The sequence below is a fragment of the Anser cygnoides genome, chromosome 34, assembly GCF_040182565.1.
Source record: "Anser cygnoides isolate HZ-2024a breed goose chromosome 34, Taihu_goose_T2T_genome, whole genome shotgun sequence".
Lineage (NCBI taxonomy): Eukaryota > Metazoa > Chordata > Aves > Anseriformes > Anatidae > Anser > Anser cygnoides.
In genome coordinates this window covers 1,235,317-1,253,072 of record NC_089906.1, presented here as the reverse complement: position 1 = coordinate 1,253,072, position 17,756 = coordinate 1,235,317, and the positions used below count along the sequence as shown (strand labels likewise).

Below are 17,756 nucleotides of genomic sequence, written 5' to 3'. Positions count from 1 at the left end.
GGGGCGGGCGCTCGGCGCTCGGCTGGTCGCGCCTGGCCGCGCGTGCGCGGGGCGGGGGCCGGGGCGGGGGGGAGCTGCTCGGCGCTCGGCTGGTCGCGCCTGCCGCACAATGAATGGCCGCTGAGCGCGGCGGCGGCGGGGACGGGCACCGGCGGCGGCACCGGGAGCGGCCCCGGCCGCAGCGCAGCGCCCCCCGGGCACGGGTAAGGCCGGGACCCCCCCGGCCCGGTACCGTTACCCCCTCCCTCCCCCCCCATACCGGGCCGGGCCCTCCCCCCTCCCCGGGCCTGGCCCTCCCCCCCTCCCCGGGCCTGGCCCCGGTTCTCCCCCGCCCCTCCCCCAACCGGGGCCTGGCCCCCTCCCCCCCCCCCCGGTATCCCCCCCCGGTCTCTCCCCCCTCCCCGGTCTCCCCCCTACCCCCGGTATCCCCCGCTGGTATCTCTTCCCATTCCCCGGTTCCTCCCCCCCCGGTATCCCCCCTCCCCCCTGGTTTCACCCCCCTTCCCCCTCCCCCTTTCCCGGTTCCCCCTCCCCCCGGTATCCCAACTCCCCTCTTCCTCCTTCCCTTCCCCCAGTATCCCCCTCCCCCTCTCCCTGTTCCTTCCCGGGGTGGGGAAAGTTTGGGGAAATCCCCCATCCCTGTCCCCAGATCCCCCCTGTCCGCCCCCCAAATCCCCCCAAATCCCTCTCATCTCCCATCTTTGTCCCCAAATCCCCTCCGTCCACACCTCCAAATCCCCCCATCCCTGTTCCCCATCCCCGCCCCCAAATCTCCCTCATCTCCTATCGCATTCCCCAAATCCATCCCATCCCCAAATCCCCCTCATCTCCCGTCCTCATCCCTGTCCCCAAATCCCCCCATCCCCCAACCCCCATCCGCAAATCCCCCTGTCCACACCTCCAAACCCCACCGTCCCCATCCCTGTCCCCAGATCCCCCTGTCCCCCATCCCCACCCCCAAATCCCCCCATCTCCTATACCGGTCCCCAAATCCTCCCCATCCCCGTCTCCCGTCCCCACCCCCAAATCCCCCCGTCCCCATCCTGCCCTCCAAATCCTCCCGTCCCTAAATCCCCCCCAACCCCCCCCCTTCCTCCCCCACACCCCCCCCCCGGTGCCTCCCCCTCTCCCCGCAGAGCCCCCGTCGGCCCCCGCCATGGCTCAGACGCTGCAGATGGAGATCCCCAACTTCGGCAACAGCATCCTCGAGTGCCTCAACGAGCAGCGGCTGCAGGGGCTCTACTGCGACGTCTCGGTGGTGGTGAAGGGCCACGCGTTCAAGGCGCACCGCGCCGTGCTGGCCGCCAGCAGCTCCTATTTTCGGGACCTTTTCAACAGCAGCAAGAGCGCCGTGGTGGAGCTGCCGGCCGCCGTCCAGCCCCAGTCCTTCCAGCAGATCCTCAGCTTCTGCTACACGGGGCGGCTCAGCATGAATGTGGGCGACCAGTTCCTGCTGATGTACACGGCGGGCTTCCTGCAGATCCAGGAGATCATGGAGAAGGGGACTGAGTTCTTCCTCAAGGTCAGCTCGCCCAGCTGCGACTCGCAGGGTCTGCACGGCGAGGAGGCGCCCTCCTCCGAGCCCCAGAGCCCGGTGGCGCAGACCTCGGGGTGGCCCTCGGGCGCCGCCGCGCTGCCGCTGGTGTCGCGGGTCAAGACGGAGCAGGGCGAGCCCGACGGCGTGCAGTGCACCTTCGTGGTCAAGCGCCTGTGGGACGGCGGCCCCAAGGACGGCGGCGGCGGCGGCGCCGGCGGCAACGGCAGCCGCAAGATGGCCAAGTTCTCGGCGCCCGAAGCCGGCCGCCAGCCCCCGGCGCCGGCACCGGCGGGGGAGCGGCCCCAGCGCCGGCGCCCGGCCCCAGCGCCGCCGACCAGACCAGCCCCGGCGGCACCTCGAGCGCCTACACCAGCGACAGCCCCGGCTCCTTCCACAACGAGGAGGACGAGGAGGAGGACGCGGGCGAGGAAGGCTCGGACGAGCAGTACCGCCAGATCTGCAACATGTACACCATGTACAGCATGATGAATGTAGGGCAGGCAGGTGAGGCCCCGCCCACCGGGCCGCGCGGGGCGTGGCCGGGGAGGCCACGCCCATTTTGGGTGTGGTCGTGGTGAGCCCCACCCACTGGGTGTGGTCAGCGAAGGCTCCACCCATTGGGAGAGGTCGGAGGGGTGGGGGTCGCCATGGGGGGCTGTGGCATGCAGGGGGTGTGGCCAAATGCGAAGCCCCGCCCACTGGGCGGGGGCGTGGCCGGGGAGGCCACGCCCATTTGGGGTGTGGTCATGATGAGCCCCACCCACTGGGTGTGGTCAGGGGAGGGCCCACCCATTTGGAGGTCAAGGGGGTGCTGGGGGGTCCCCATGTGGGTGTGGCCAACGTGAGGCCCCGCCCACGTGGTGGCGGCAGGGGGGCGTGGTCTCGGAGGCCCCGCCCTCTGGGTGTGGTCACAGGAGGCCCCACCCACCTGGAGGTCAAGGGCGTGGGGTTCCCATGGGGGTGTGGCCAAATCGAGGCTCCACCCACCTGGGGTGTGGCCACCTGTGGGTGTGGCCGACGAAGGGGCGTGGCCAAATATTTGGGGGCGTGGCTTTGAGGAATGGGCGGGGTTACCTCAGGCCCCACCCCTGTGGGGCTGGGAGCAGGCTGGAGCTGAGGGTGTGGCTGGAGGGGCGGGGCCTCGGGCACCCCCACCCTGGGCGTGGCCACAAGGTGGGCGTGGCTTACGGCGCCCCGCCCCTCGCAGAGAGGCCACGCCCCTTTTGGAGGCGGGGCCTGTCCGGGCTCCTCCCCCGGGGGCGATTACAGCTGGGACGGGGCCGTGCCCCGCGCCCCTGCCCCGCGCCCCCTGACCCCATCCCCGGGGGGGGGGGGCCGGTCCCCGCTGACCCCCCTCGCCCCCCCCAGCATCGGAGAAGGTGGAGGCGCTGCCGGAGCAGGCGGCGGCCGAGTCGCGGCCCCGGGTGCGCGTGCGGCAGGACCTGGCCTCGCTGCCGGCCGAGCTCATCAACCAGATCGGGAACCGCTGCCACCCCAAGCTCTACGACGAGGGCGACCCCGCCGAGAAGCTCGAGCTCGTCACCGGTACGCCCGGCGCCGGGTGGGGGGTTGGGGGGGTCACGGAGCCCCCCCCCGCTTATATTCCGCCCTCCCCCGCAGGCACCAACGTGTACATCACGCGGGCGCAGCTGATGAACTGCCACGTGAGCGCGGGGACGCGGCACAAAGTCCTCCTGCGGCGCCTCCTCGCCTCCTTCTTCGACCGGTGAGCGGGGCCGGACACCCTATAACCCCCCCCCCCGCACCCTTCCCACCCCAGAACCCGGGGGGGAGGGGGGGCTGCCGAGTTCTCACCCCCCTCGCCCCCTCTTTTCACCCCCCCCTCGCCAGCAACACGCTGGCCAACAGCTGCGGCACGGGCATCCGCTCGTCCACCAACGACCCCAGTCGGAAGCCGCTGGACAGCCGGGTGCTGCACGCCGTTAAATGTGAGGGGGGGCATGGGGGCGCCTCGAGGGGTATTGGGGTGCAGGGGGGTGCCCCGAGGGGCCAAGGGGTGGGGGAAGCGCCCTGAGGGGTATTGGAAGGGGGGCACTCTGAAGGGCGTTGGGGTACGGGGGCACCCCCAGGGGTATTTGGGGTGGGGGGTGCACCCCGAGGGGTAGCGGGGTGGGGGGGCACCCCGAGGGGTGTCAGGGCAGGAGGGGGGCACCCCAAGGGGTATTGGAAAGGGGGGGCACCCCGAGGGGTATCGGAGCAGGGGAACATCTTGAGGGGTACTGGGGGGGGGGTGACCCAAGGGGTATTGGGGCAGGAGGGGGGCACCCTGAGGGGTATCGGGGGGGGGACACCCTGAGGGACAGTGGGGTATTGGGGTGGGGGGCACCCCCAGAGGTATATCAGTGGAGGGGGGGACACCCCAGGGCCCTCCTTGAGATGTCACAGGACCCCATAAAAACAACCTGAGGTGTTATCAAAAGGGGGTGGGGGCACCCAAAGGGGTATTGGGGGGTGGGGGCACCCAAAGGGGTATTGGGGTGGGGGCACCCAAAGGGGTATTGGGGTGGGGGGACACCCTAAGGAGTATTGGGGGGGGGGGGGGCACCCCAGGGCCCACCTCGAGGTGCCTCAGCCCTGCACCAAGCGCACCCAACGAGGCGAAGGGCAGAGCCCGAGGTGCACCGCGGGGGTCCCCCAACCCCCATAACCCCCCCTTTCCCCCCCTCAGTCTACTGCCAGAACTTCGCGCCCAACTTCAAGGAGAGCGAGATGAACGCCATCGCGGCCGACATGTGCACCAACGCGCGGCGCGTCGTGCGCAAGAGCTGGATCCCCAAGCTCAAGCTGCTCATGGCCGAGGGCGACGGCTACACCTCCTTCATCAACGACACCGGCAAGCTCGAGCCCGACATCATGGGCCCCGAGCCCCCTTCGAGCCCGGCGGCCACGAGCCCGAGGGGCGCCGGGGGAGGGCTTGCAGTGAGCCGCCCCCCCCCTCCCCCCCCCCCCAGCCGCCAGGCCTGTATGTATCCCCCTTTGGGGTGGAGACCCCCCCCTTTGGGGTGGACCCCCCCTTTGGGGTAGAGACAACCCCCCCTTGGGGGTAGACCCCCCTTTTGGGGTGGAGACCCCCCCTTTGGGGTAAAGACCCCTGCCCTTGGGGGTAGCCCCCCCCCTTTGGGGTGGAGACCCCCACCTTTAGGGTGGAGGCCCCCCCCTTTGGGTCGAGACCCCCCCCCTTTGGGGTGGACCCCCCCTTGGGGGTAGAGACCCCTGCCCTTGGGGGTAGACCCCCCCTTTGGGGTGGAAACCCCCACATTTAGGGTGGACCCCCCCCTTTGGGGTAGAGACCCCTGCCCTTGGGGGTAGGCCCCCCCCCTTTGGGGTGAAGACCCCCCCTTTAGGGTGGAGGCCCCCCAACCCCCTTTGGGTGAAGACCCCCCCCCTTTGGGGTGGAAACCCCCCGTTTGGGTGGAGACCCCCCCCTTGGGGTCCCTCCCAGCCCAACGTGGGGGATCCCTGCCCCAGGGACCCCCCCGGTGACCCCCCCCGCCCTCCCCATCTTCATGGTAGGGTGGGGGGCTCCGGGATCCCCCACACACTGGTTTTGGGGTCTCGGGGGGGAACAGGGGTGCGTTTTCCCCCCCCAGCCTGGCTGTGCCCCCCCCCCCCAGGGATTTTGGGGAGGGGGGAGCCAAGGAGCTGCTGAGCTGGGGGGTGGGGGGAGCGGGGGCCCCCCATCCCTCCCTAGGGGTGCTGGGCCCCCCCTTGCCCCCCCCTTGCCCCAGGGCCGGCGTTTCTCCAGGCAACCGCGTGGGCCCCCCACTGTGTCCCCCCCCAGTCCCTGGGGCCACCGTCTCTGCAGGCACCCGCATGTGTCCCCCCCCGTGTCCCCCCGGGGGGCCGGCATCTTTCCGGGCACCCACGTGGGGGTGTCCCAGTGTGCCCCCCCCCCAAGTCCCGGCGTCTCCCCCGGCGCCTGCATGTGTCCCCCGTGTCCCCCCCCCACCCCGGGGCCAGAGTCTCTCCAGGTGATCGTGTGTGTGTCCCCCCACCCCATTGTCCCCCCCCGTTTGTCCCCAGGCGATGGCACGTGTGTCCCCCCCCCCCCCCAGTGTCCCCCTTGTCCCCCCACCCTCCCCCAGTGGTGGAATTGGGGTGCCCCCCTGCCCCAGCCCCCATGGGGGGGGCACAATTTAGGGGGGGGGAGGTGACGGGTTTGAGCCCCCCAGCGTGTGGCCTGGCTCTGCCCCAACTGGGGAAACTGAGGCACAGCGCGACGGCTCCCGGGGGGGCTGGGACTGAGCCAAGGCATTCCCCCCCCCCCCCCCCAATTTATTCTCTTCCCCCCCCGTCCCCCAATTTATCCACTTCCCACCCCCCCAGGTCTCCTGACGTTCGGTCAAGTGCCTTACCCCCCTCCCCCTGTCCCCCCCAGCCCCTCGTCACCACTGGAGTGGTGGGGGGGACAGGGACCCCCCAGCCCCTCCCTGCCCCCCCCCATTCCCTGTCCCCCCGTGATGAGTGGCACCGGTCTCAGCCCCGCTGTGGTTCCCCCCGCCCCCCCCCCCCAGCCCCATGGGCGCTCGGAGAGCTCAGACCCCGCTGCGCCCCCCCTTTGCCCCCCCCCTCCGGGGTCGGGCTCTCCCTTTCCCTCCTTCCTCCTTTTTTCGACCCAAAAGCTGTACAGAACAGGGGAGCGCGCGGCGGCGCGCGGCGTCTCGGCAGCATGGACCCCCCGGGCTTGCGCTTCCCCGTGCCCCCCCCCTTCCTCGTGTCCCCCCCCCCCCATACCCCCTGGGGGGCGGGGGGGCTGCCAGTGTCTGTCCCGTGCTCTGAAGTGCCAAGACGCCCGTCCCTCGCGCCCCCGCCCCGAAACGCTGGAGAATTGCACATGAACTGCTGTCCGGAGGAGTCTGCAGAAATGTTAATAAGGAGTAAATAAAACACAGAGGTTTGTAGCGGCCCCGCCTGCTTGGGGGGGGGGCTGGGGGGCGCACTGGGGCATGGGGGGTGTTGCACACGCCTGCGTGCAGGGCCCTGGGTGCGGAGGCACGGGGTGCTGCGGTGGGGGCGCGCAGGGTGGTGGGAGGAGGTGGTGCAAGGGCCTGGCGCGATGCACGGTGCTGGTGCAATGCACGGTGCTGGTGCAAGGCCCCGGTGCTGGTGCAACGCACGGTGCTGGTGCAGTGCAAGGCCTGGTGCTGGTGCAACGCAACACCCCAGTGTGGTGCAATGCACGGTGCTGGTGCAATGCAACACCCTAATGTAGTGCAAGGCCTGGTGCTGGTGCAATGCACGGTGCTGGTGCAATGCAACACCCCAGCGTAGTGCAAGGCCCCGGTGCTGGTGCAAGGCCTGGTCGCAGTGCAATGCAAGGTGCTGCTGTAATGCAAGGCTCCAGTGCAATGCAAGGCCCCGGTGCACTGCGGGGCCCTGGTGCGAGTGCAAGGCCCTGGTGCAATGCAGGGCACGGCCCCGGTGCAAGGTTCGGGTCCCGGTGCAGGGTTCCGGTGCAATGCGCATGGTCCCTGTGCAAGGTTCTGGACCCTGTGCAAGGCCCCGGTGCTGGTGCAATGCACGGTGCTGGTGCAATGCAACACCCAAGTGTGGTGCAAGGCCCCGGTGCTGGTGCAATGCACGGTGCTGGTGCAATGCAACACCCTAGTGTGGTGCAAGGCCTGGTGCTGGCGCAACGCACGGTGCTGGTGCAAGGCCTGGTCCCAGTGCAATGCAAGGTGCTGCTGTAATGCAATGCTCCAGTGCAATGCAAGGCCCCCGTGCACTGCGGGGCCCTGGTGTGAGTGCAAGGCCCTGGTGCAACGCAAGGCACGGTCCCGGTGCAAGGTTCGGGTCCCGGTGCAATGCACATGGCCCCCGTGTAGGGTTCTGGACCTGGTGCAAGGCCCCGGTGCTGGTGCAACGCACGGTGCTGGTGCAAGGCCTGGTCCCAGTGCAACGCAAGGTGCTGCTGTAATGCAAGGCCCCAGTGCAGTGCAAGGCCCCGGTGCTGGTGCAAGGCAAGGTGCCGGTGCACTGCAGAGCCTCGGTGTGGGCGCAAGGCCCTGGTGCAACGCAGGGCACGGCCCCGGTGCCAGTGCAACGCGAGGCTCTGTGCAACGAGGTTCCGGCCCCGGTGCAAGGTTCGGGTCCCGGTGCAATGCGCGTGGCCCCCGTGCAAGGTTCTGGACGCGGTGCAAGGCCCCGGTGCCGGTGCAGGGTCCCGGTGCCGTGCCCGGTGCCGCTCCCGCCGCCCGTTTCCCGCGTGCTCCCAGCCGGGGGGCGTGGCTCCCCCGCAGCTCGCCCCGCCCCCTTCCCCTTATATGGTCCCGCGGAAGCCGCTCCCCCGCCCCCTCCCCTCCCCGCCGTGCCGCGGGCGGGCCATGCCCTTATATGGTTATGGAAAGGGCGCGCCGTGACGTCAGGCGGGCGGGGGCGCGCGCGCGGGAAAGAGGCGGGGGCGGCTTCCCCGTGCTCCCCCCCCCAGCCCCCACCCCTCCGGCCCCCACCCCTCCACTTCAGGCCCCCCAACCGGGCTCGGCGGGGCCCCCCGGGGGCACCGGGTCCGCGGGGCCCCCCCGGCCCTTTAGGGGCCCCCCCCCGGCCCTTTCCCTTCCCCCCCCCTCGCTGCCCCCCCCCCCGCGGCATTTCCGCCCCGGCGCCGCCGAGCCGCGGAGGGACCGGATGCGGCGGCGGGGGCGGGGGCGCGGGGAGGGGGAGGGAGGGCACCGGGGGGCAGCTCCGGTACAAGAGCCCCGCGCGGGGCCGCCCCGCCGCACTCCGCCGCCGGGGCCATGGAGGAGGCGCAGCGGCTGCTGACCGTGGCCGTGTGGAAGCTGTACCGGAGCCGCCTGCAGCGGGGGGGCTCCGCCTGCACCGGAGCCTGCAGCTCTCGCAGCTCGTTCGGGCCGCCCGGTGCCGGTATCTCGCCGCCAGAGCCGCCGCTGCCGCCGTTACCGAGCCGGGAAGCGGAGTCGTACCGGGAAGCGGAGCCGTACCGGGAGCCATATCGGGAACCGGAGCCATATCGGGAACCGGAGCCATATCGGGAAGCGGAGCCGTACCGGGAACCGGAGCCGTATCGGGCGTACCGGGAGCCGTACCGGGAGCCGGAACCGAATTGGGAACCGGAGCCGTACCGGCAGCCGTAGCCGAATTGGGAGCCGGAGCCGTACCGGGAGCCAGAACCGTACCGGGAGCCGCCGCCGCCGCCCCGGAGATCCCCCCGGTTGTCCCCCACCGGCGCCGCCCCGGGACCCCCGAGCGGACCCCCGCGCCCCGCCGCGGCCGCGCCCCGCTCCCCCGCCCCCGCCCGGTCCGGGGCTCCCCCGCTCCCCTCCCGCCGCCCCCCGGCTGAAGCGAGCCCCCCCGGCCCCTGCCGGTGGCGCGGGCGGGCCGCAAGCGGCGGAGCAGCGAGGGCCGCGGGCCCGGCCCGGTGCCGGTCCCGAGCAAACGGGCGCGCCTGGAGGCGGAGGCGCCGCCGCCGCTCGGGGGCCCGGGGCCGCCGAGCCGCTGCTGGGGCCCCCCGCGGCCGCCTTCGGGCTCCTCGTCCGCGCCGTCGGGGCGTGCTGAGCCCCGGGACTACGGCACCGCCCCGGGGGGGGCACGGGGACCCACCCCGGGAATCACGGAACCGGCACGGGGGGGGCACGGGGGCACCCAGGACTCGTGGAACCAGCATGGGGACCCCCCCCCGGGACTCAGGGAACCGGCACGGGGAGCCCCGGTGCTAACGGAACCGGCACGGGGGGCACGGGGACCCCCCCCGGGATTCACGGGACCCCCCGCACAGCCTGGATCCGCCCCCCGGGACTCACAGAACTGCCATGAACAGGGGGGCACGGGACGCTCCCCCGAGGACTCACACGGGGTGAGGGGGGGGCTCCGGTGCTGGGGGGGGCAGGCTGGCCCTGTCCCCCCCCCCGCTGTTTTTAATTATTATTTTGTTAATAAAAGTGCTTTGCGGAGCTGCCGCCTGGGTGGCTTTTTTTTTTTGGGGGGGGGGTTCCTGCTTCTTCCCCCCCCCCTTCCCCAGCTCCGGATGTTCCCCCCCGTTCCCCGGGGACAGGATGCGGGGGGGGGGCGGGGGGGGATGTCCGGCACCTGCCCCCGGTTCCGGGAAGCTCCACGTGCAGCCCACGCGTGGGGGGGGCCCCACCAACCCCGCCCCCCCCCCCCGGCCCCCCAGGCCCCCCCAGCCCCCCCCCCGCGGCCGGGAAGGAGCGAGAGGAGCTGGGTCCAAAATTCCTCTTTTTTTTAATGGTTTTGGTTCTGGGTGAATTTTTTTTTTTTGTCCTTTTTTTTTTTTTGATTTTTTGTCTTTTTTTGTCTCTTTTTCGTCTCTTTTCTCGGTACTTTTTTATTTCGGGTTGCGGTAAACTCGGGTCATGCAATGCCGGCCGCCCCCCCCCCCCCCCCCTTCGAGGTGGGGGGGGGGCCCCAAACGGTCGGGACCGGGGCCGGTTCCCGGTACGGAGCCGCCCCCCCCCCCATCCCTTTCTCCCCCCTCACCCTGGGCCTGGGGGGGTCCCGGCGGGGGCTGCGGCTCGTGCAGATGATAAAACTCATCCATAGCCCCCCCCCCGCCGCGCCCTATCGCGGCTCATGTCGCGACATCGCTAGCAGCACTCGTCGTCCGTCTCGCTGTAGGGGTCGCGGGGCCCCGGCCTCGCCCGCCCCCCCCTCCTCCTCCTCCCCCCCCCCGGGGCCGCGGCCGTCGGGCAGCCTCCCGGGCGGGCCGGGGACGCCCCCCCCTCCTCCGCCTCCCCCCCCCCCCCCGCCGCCGCCCGGCCCCCCGCCCCCCCCCTCCCCCGCCGCTCCCGGAGCGGGGGCGCGGGGGGTTCGGGCCAACGGGGGGCGGGCGGCGGGCGGCGGGGGGGGCCGCGGGGGGGGGCGGCGCGGCGGGGGGGGCGGCGGGCGGCGGGCGAGTAGGAGACGTGGGGCCGCGGCGTGGGCGGCGTGGGGGGCAGCTGGCGGCGGGCGCGCCGGGGGTGCTGGTCCCCGACGTGGAGGGCGCGGGGCTGCCGCTCACCGAGCTGCTGCCCTGCGGCGAGAGGGGGGTCAGCGGGGGCGCGGGGGGGGGGGGGGGGGGGGGGGTGGGGGAGGGGGTGGGGGAGGGGTAGGGGGGTTAAGGGGGGGGGGAGGGGGGAGGGGAAGGGGGGGGGGGTTATGGGGGGGTAAGGGGGGATTATGGGGGGAAGGGGGGGGTTATGGGGGGGGTTATGGGGGGGGAAGGGGGGGGTTATGGGGGGGGGAAGGGGGGGTTATGGGGGGGAAGGGGGGTTATGGGGGGGTGTGGGGGAGGGGAAGGGGGGTTAAGGGGGGAAGGGGGGGGGGGTTATGGGGGGAAGGGGGGTGGGGGAGGGGAAGGGGGGAAGGGGGGTTATGGGGGGAAAGGGGGGGGGGGGGGGAAGGGGGGGTTATGGGGGGGGGGGGGGGGTAAGGGGGGTTAAGGGGAGGGAAGGGGGGGTAAGCGGGGGTAGGGGGGTTATGGGGGGTGGAGGGGGGGTAAGGGGGGTGTGGGGGGGAAAGGGGGGGTTAAAGGGGGTAAGGGGGGGTTAAAGGGGGGTAAGGGGGTGTGGGGGAGGGGAAGGGGGGAAGGGGGGGTTATGGGGGGAAAGGGGTGTGGGGGGGGAAGGGGGGGTGTGGGGGGGGAAGGGGGGTTAAGGGGGGTAAGGGGGGTGTGGGGGGGAATGGGGGGTAAGGGGGGGCACGGGGGGGGAAAGGGGGTGTGGGGGGGGGGAATGGGGGTGTAAGGGGGGTAAGGGGGGGCACGGGGAGGGTAAGGGGGGGTGTGGGGGGGAATGGGGGGTTAAGGGGGGTCACGGGGGCGTAAGGGGGGGCGTGTGGGGGAAATGGGGGGTTAAAAGGGGTAAGGGGGGGCACGGGGGGAAAGGGGGTTGGGGGGAAGTGGGGGGTTAAGGGGGGTAAAGGGGGTGGGGGGGGGGGTAACAGGGGTGGGAGGGGGCAAGGGGGGGCACCGGGGGGGTGTCAGGGGGGTTGTGGGGGGGAACTGGGGGGTAAGGGGGGTAAGGGGGGGGCACGGGGAGGGTAAGGGGGGGGGGTAAGGGGTGTGGAGGGGCAAGGGGAGGGCGGGGGGGTAAGGGAGGGGCGGGGGGGCAAGGGGGGCACCGGGGGGGGGCTAAGGGGGCAGTGGGGTGGTAAGGGGGAGGGGCAAGGGGGTAAGGAGTGGGGGGCAAGGGGAGGGGGACACGGGAACCGGGGGGGAACAAGAGGGGGTACGGGGGGGGGGCATGGACACGGGGGGCTGTGGATGCAGGGAAATGGGGCCAAAGCGATGCAGCAGAGCCGGGGGGCACAGCCACGGGGGGCACAGCCGCGGGCCATGCAGACACGGGGGGGGGGGGCAGGTGGGGATGGGGGGGTCCCAGGGAAAAGCTTGGAAATGGGGGGGGGGGGGTGGAGAAGTTTGGAAGAGAGCCCGGGGGCTGCGGAAGCTGGGAGAGAGCCCCCCCCCCCCCCCAAAATCCAGGGGCTGGGGGGGAGTCACGCACCCCAATATGGGGCTGGGGGGCGCTCTGCCTGCCCCCCCCAGGGCAGAATTTGTGCGTCCGTGCGCCCCAACACAGAGCTGGGGGGGGGGACCCATTTTGGGTGCCCCCTCCAAAGCAAAGGGGCTGGAGATTGGGGGGGGGGGGAGCACCCCCAAAACAGCCCCTTTTGCCCCCCCCCCGTGCTGGGACTGGTGCTGGGGGGGGGGGGGGCTGTGCCGTGTGCTCCCCGTGCACACACGTGTGGCAGCAGGACACGCGTGTGCACGCCGGGAGCACGTTGGGGGGGGGGGGGACACAACTTGGGGGGGGGGGGGGCAGCTCCGTTCCAAACTTTCCAGCGTGGCCGGGGGTGGCCGTGAGCCGGGGGGGGCCGGAGCAGAGCGTGTGTGGGGGGCCCCCGAACCGCTTACCTGGGCCACCCCTCGGCGTGACAGCGCAGCCAAAGCAGAGCGGATGCGGAAACAGAGAGGTGAATCAAGGCAGGCCCCCCCAGGCAGCGCGGGGGGCAAGCGGGGGCTCCGTGCGGGCGGGGGGGGCGCGGAACGGGGCGGCGGGGCGGGGGGGAAGCATCGCAGTGGCTGACCCCCCCCCCACCGGGACTTCACGCGTCCCCCCCCCCCCACCTCCCCGTCACCCTCCCTCCAGGTGCTGGTGCCGTTGGGGTGCTGGAGGGTGTATAAATGGGGGGGGGGTGCAGAATTTGAGGGGGGGTGCGGAATTTGCGAGGGGGTGCAGAATTTGATGGGGGGGTGCTGAATTTGATGGGGGGGTGCAGAATTTGATGGGGGAGGTGCAGAATTTGATGGGGGTGCAGAATTTGATGGGGGGGTGCAGAATTTGATGGGGGGAGGTGCAGCATTTGGGGAGGGGGTGCAGAATTTTGGGGGAGGGATGCAGAATTTGAGGAGGGGTGCAGAATTTGGGGGGGGGGTTGCAGAATTTTGGAGGGGGAGGGGGTGCAGAATTTTTTTTTAAGGGGGGGGGGGGTTCCCCTAGGCGCAGCGGGGAGCGTCGGGGGCACCCACCTGGCGGGGGGCCACGTGCTCGCGGCCCTCGCTGGGCGAGCGGGACCAGCGGCGGTCGCGGGAGCGGGGCCGCCCGTAGTCGTGGCGCTCGGGGGGCGCGCTCCTTGTCGGGGGGCCGTGGTGGTGGTGGTGGTGGTGGTGGTGGTGGTGCCGGTGCTTGCGGTCCTTGGCCCGGCCCCGCTCCGGGTCCCGCTCCTTGGGGGGAGCTCGCCCGACTGCGTGGTGACGCTGAGGTCGGTGCCCAGCCCTGCGGGGGGGCACGGGGGTGAGGCGGGAGGGGGGGGACGGGGACATCGGGGCGGGGTGGTGGGGACGTGGGGGGCACCCAGGGGACACCCAGGGCAGGGGGAGATGGGGACCCAGTGACAGAGGTGGGCACCCAAGGGACACCCAAGGCAGGAGGAGATGGGGACCCAGTGGAGATGGGGACCCAGGGGACACCCAGGGGACACCCAGGGGACACCCAGGGGACACCCAGGGGACACCCAGGGCAGGAGGGGACAAGGACCCAGCAGAGGAGGTGGTGGCCTTGGGGACACCTTGGGGGCAGAAGATGGGCACCCAAGGGACATCGAGGTGCGGGAGGGGATGGGGACCCAGGGGACACTGAGAAGATGGGGACCCACAGGGCACCCAGGGGACACCCAGGGGACACCCAGCGGACACCCAGGGGACACCCAGGGCAGGAGGAGACGAGGCCCCAGCAGAGGTGGTGGTGGCCTTGGGGACACCTGAGGGGCAGAAGGAGGCCCTGAGATGGGGCACCCAAAGGACACCCAGGGCAGGACGGGATGGGGCACCCAGGGGACACCGGTGCGGGAGCTGGGGACCGAATGGAGACGGAGCACCCAGGGGACACCCGGGGCAGAATGGGGGGCACCCAGGGGACACCCAGGGGACACCCGGGGCAGGATGGGGCACCCAGGGGACGTCCAGAGCAGGGGACAGCACAACCCGGGGCCACCGGGAGCGGGACGGGGCGGGTGCCACCTGTGTCCCCGTCGGTGTAGCGGCTGAGCGAGCGCTCGGAGGCGCGGTGGCTGCGCTCCCGCCGGCGCTGGTGGTGCCGCTGCCCGTCCTCGGGGGGGACGCGCTCCAGCGAGAAGTCGTCCAGGCGGACGGCGCGGGCGCGCGCCTGGCCCAGCAGCGAGGCCGAGCGCTTCATGGGGCTGGCGTCCGAGATGGTCTGCGGGGCGAGAGGGCGCCGGCGGCGCTGGGTGGGTGCCCCCGCTGCTGGGGGGCTGGGGGGTGGGGCAGAAAATGGGGGCTCTTGTCTACCCCCGTCCGGCCGGCACCCATCCAGCCCACGGTGCTGCCCTGTCCCCATGTCTCTGTCCCCGTCCCTGCGTCTCCGTCCCCATCCATGCGTCATCGTCAGCACCGGCCCCACAGCTCCGTCCCCAGCCCCACAGCTCCGTCCCCAGCCCCACATCTCTGTCCCCAGCCCCACAGCTCCGTCCCCAGCCCCACATCTCCGTCCCCAGCCCCACAGCTCCATCCCCAGCCCCACAGCTCCGTCCCCAGCCCCACAGCTCCGTCCTCAGCCCCACATCTCCGTCCCCAGCCCCACTTCTCTGTCCCCAGCCCCACAGCTCCGTCCCCAGCCCCACAGCTCTGTCCCCAGCCCCACATCTCCGTCCCCAGCCCCACAGCTCTGTCCCCAGCCCACATCTCCGTCCCCAGCCCCACATCTCTGTCCCCAGCCCCACAGCTCCGTCCCCAGCCCCACATCTCTGTCCCCAGCCCCACATCTCCGTCCCCAGCCCCACATCTCCGTCCCCAGCCCCACATCTCTGTCCTCAGCCCCACAGCTCCGTCCCCAGCCCCCCAGCTCCGTCCCCAGCCCCACAGCTCCATCCCCAGCCCCACAGCTCCGTCCCCAGCCCCACAGCTCCGTCCCCAGCCCCCCAGCTCCATCCCCAGCCCCACATCTCCGTCCCCAGCCCCACTTCTCCGTCCCCAGCCCCACTTCTCTGTCCCCAGCCCCACATCTCCGTCCCCAGCCCCACATCTCTGTCCCCAGCCCCCAGCTCCGTCCCCAGCCCCACAGCTCCGTCCCCAGCCCCACATCTCCGTCCCCAGCCCCACATCTCCGTCCCCAGCCCCACAGCTCCATCCCCAGCCCCCCAGCTCAGTCCCCAGCCCCACATCTCTGTCCCCAGCCCCCCAGCTCAGTCCCCAGCCCCACATCTCTGTCCCCAGCCCCCAGCTCCGTCCCCAGCCCCACATCTCCGTCCACAGCCCCACATCTCTGTCCCCAGCCCCACAGCTCTGTCCCCAGCCCCCCAGCTCCGTCCCCAGCCCCCCAGCTCCGTCCCCAGCCCCACATTTCCAGCCCCAGCTCTTCCTGCTGCCGGCACCAGGCCCACTCCAGGAGCCAGGACCCGGTCCCGGGGCCGTCCCCGCTGTGCTCTGTGGGGTCCCGCAGCCCCGCGGGGAGGGGACGGGGGGTCCCCAGCAGGGTGTCCCCAACACGGTGCCCCCATCGCGGTGTCCCCACAGCCCTCGGGGGCACGGTCCTGGATCCCCGGCCCCCTCCCTCCGCTGCTCTGACCACGGGGCTGCGCTGGCACCGCCGCCGGGGACCCCGAGCGTCGCCGGCCACTGGGATGGAGGAGGAGGAAGAGGAGGAAGAGGAGGAGGAGGAGGAAGAGGAGGAGGAGGAGGAGGGTGGGGATGGGGACAGGGATGGGGACAGGGACGGGGACGCTGCTCCTTGCCGGCCACGCTGGTGCTGGGACGAGGTCCCCTGGGACACAGAGGAGAGGGACACGGGGCCAGGAGGGACGGGGCCAGGGGTTGGTGGGGAGAGGGACGGACGGACGGACAGACAGGGGGGGGGTCGGGAGAGGGACAGACGGACGGACAGATGGGTGGACAGATGGATGGACAGATGGGGGGGGGGGGGGGCGGGTGGAGGGACCAGGTGGAGGGGCAGAGGGCTGGACGGACAGACGGGCGGGTGGACGGAGCTAGGGATGGAGGGGCAGAGGGAGGGCTGGACGGACAGACGGGCGGACGGACGGACGGACGGACGGACAGAAGGGAGGACAGAGGAGGGCAGCGGGCTCTGGCGGGGCTGCGGGCGCCGGCCCGGCGGTACCTACGCTGAGGTTATTCCCTCGGGGTCGGACCTTCCTCCGCTGCTCGGAGCCGGCCCCGGCGGTGCCCACAGAGCGGGGGGAGAGAGAGACGAGAGTGAACACGGGGCCGGGGGGGGCTAGGGGGGGTTGGGGGGCCGGGGGCGGCGCGGAGCCAAGCAGCAGCAGTGAGCAGAGCAGCCAGAGCACCCCTGTCCCCGTCCCTGTCCCCACCCCACCCCCATCCCCTGGGCACAGCACCCCGTGCCACCAGGGACCAGGGTGGGTGCCTGCCCCCCCCCCCCCCCAGCCCCCTGCCATGCTCAAGCTGCCCCCCCAGCCAAAGCACCTGGGGCCATGGGATTGCGGTAGGGTGGCAGTGTGTGCATCCCCCCACCCACCCCCGGCTGTGTGTGTCCCCCCTTGAGCCATGTGTGTGTCCCCCCCGGCCAGGCGTGCCCCCCCCGGCCCTCACCTGGTTGTCGGCGGGCAGGCGCGGCATGGAGGCGGCGCGGCCGTGGCCCTCCACGGGCAGGTACTCGCCGTCCGAGCCGTCCCGCGCCATCTCGCGCAGCTCCACCGCCTGCGGGGACGGGCACGCGGGGACGTTGGGGACCCTTGGGGACGTTTGGGGTCAAGGGGAGGTGGGGGGATGTTGGGGGCTTTGGGGACCCTGGGGAACAGGGGACCCTGGGGAACAAGGGGACCTTGGGGACACCGGGGACTCTTGGGGACACTGGGGATGCTTGGGGGCAGGGGGAGTTGGGGGGACGTTGGGGATGCTGGGGACATTGGGGACACTTGGGGGCAGGGGGAGATGGGGGGACCTTGGGGACATTGGGGACCCTGGGGAACAGGGGGACCTTGGGGACATTGGGGACTCTTGGGGACACTGGGGAGCCTTGGGGACAGGGGGACCCTTGGGGACACAGGGGAGTTTTGGGGAACCTTGGGGGTCACCGGAGAACCTTGGGGACATTGGGGAGCTTTGAGGACAGGGGACCCTTGGGGACACAGGGAGCTCTGGGGACAAATGGGGATCCTTGGGAACAGGGGGACCCTTGGGACATGGGGAGCCTTGGGGGTGTCTGGGGAGCCTTGGGGACAAGGGGACCCCTGGGGACATGGGGGTGGAAGGACCGGGTTAGGGGGTGATGGGGAATGGGGGGGACACGGGGGGGGGGGGGGGGGACCCGGCACGGCGCGCACCTGGGAGTTGGGGCGGCTGTTGGGGACGTCCTCGGGGTGCCCCCGCTCGGGGCTCCAGGTCCCCGTCTTCTGGAACATCTCCTGGGCGCGCTGGGTGACCCACGAGTGGCTCTCCTTCAGGCCCCCGTCGCGCGTGGCCCTGGGGGCGCACAGGCGGCTCAGCCCCCCCACCCCCCACCCCCCAAGGCACGGGGACGGGGACGGGGACGCCGGTGGCACTCGTGGCACTTACAGCCCCGCTCCCGGCTCGGCTGCGGGGGCCGCGTCCGGCCCTGGGGCCCCCTCCTGCGTCGGGGACGGCGGCTCCATGCGCTGGAACATCAGCGGCGTGCGGTTCTGCGGGGAGGGGGCAGCTGGGGCACGGGGGGGGCACGGGGACATGGGGACATGGGGATGGGAGGGGGAGATGGGGACGGGATGGGGAGATGGG

General features: G+C 72.0%; 3 protein-coding genes across 3 annotated transcripts in view; 2 read left to right on the top strand and 1 right to left on the bottom strand.

The window, feature by feature from the left end:
- The first annotated feature begins 56 nt into the window (after positions 1-56).
- NACC1 (nucleus accumbens associated 1) lies at positions 57-4,597 on the top strand. Its single transcript, XM_066986439.1, is given in 7 exon segments — positions 57-203; positions 1,137-1,793; positions 1,796-2,041; positions 2,906-3,082; positions 3,158-3,263; positions 3,389-3,486; positions 4,227-4,597. Coding segments are annotated over 6 exon segments (1,620 nt in total). The 5' UTR covers positions 57-203; positions 1,137-1,156; the 3' UTR covers positions 4,583-4,597.
- Positions 4,598-8,193: 3,596 nt separating this feature from the next.
- On the top strand, positions 8,194-9,465 carry IER2 (immediate early response 2). Its single transcript, XM_066986480.1, is given in 3 exon segments — positions 8,194-8,362; positions 8,365-9,012; positions 9,015-9,465. Coding segments are annotated over 3 exon segments (774 nt in total). The 5' UTR covers positions 8,194-8,292; the 3' UTR covers positions 9,071-9,465.
- A 942-nt stretch (positions 9,466-10,407) lies between these two features.
- Positions 10,408-17,756, bottom strand: part of CACNA1A (calcium voltage-gated channel subunit alpha1 A) — a 35,758-nt gene continuing 28,409 nt past the window's right edge. Inside the window, 7 exon segments of the mRNA XM_066986468.1 lie at positions 10,408-10,541; positions 13,038-13,284; positions 14,028-14,223; positions 16,145-16,180; positions 16,593-16,700; positions 17,327-17,465; positions 17,559-17,662. Of these exon segments, the coding sequence (XP_066842569.1) occupies positions 10,526-10,541; positions 13,038-13,284; positions 14,028-14,223; positions 16,145-16,180; positions 16,593-16,700; positions 17,327-17,465; positions 17,559-17,662 (846 nt within the window). The 3' untranslated portion in view covers positions 10,408-10,525.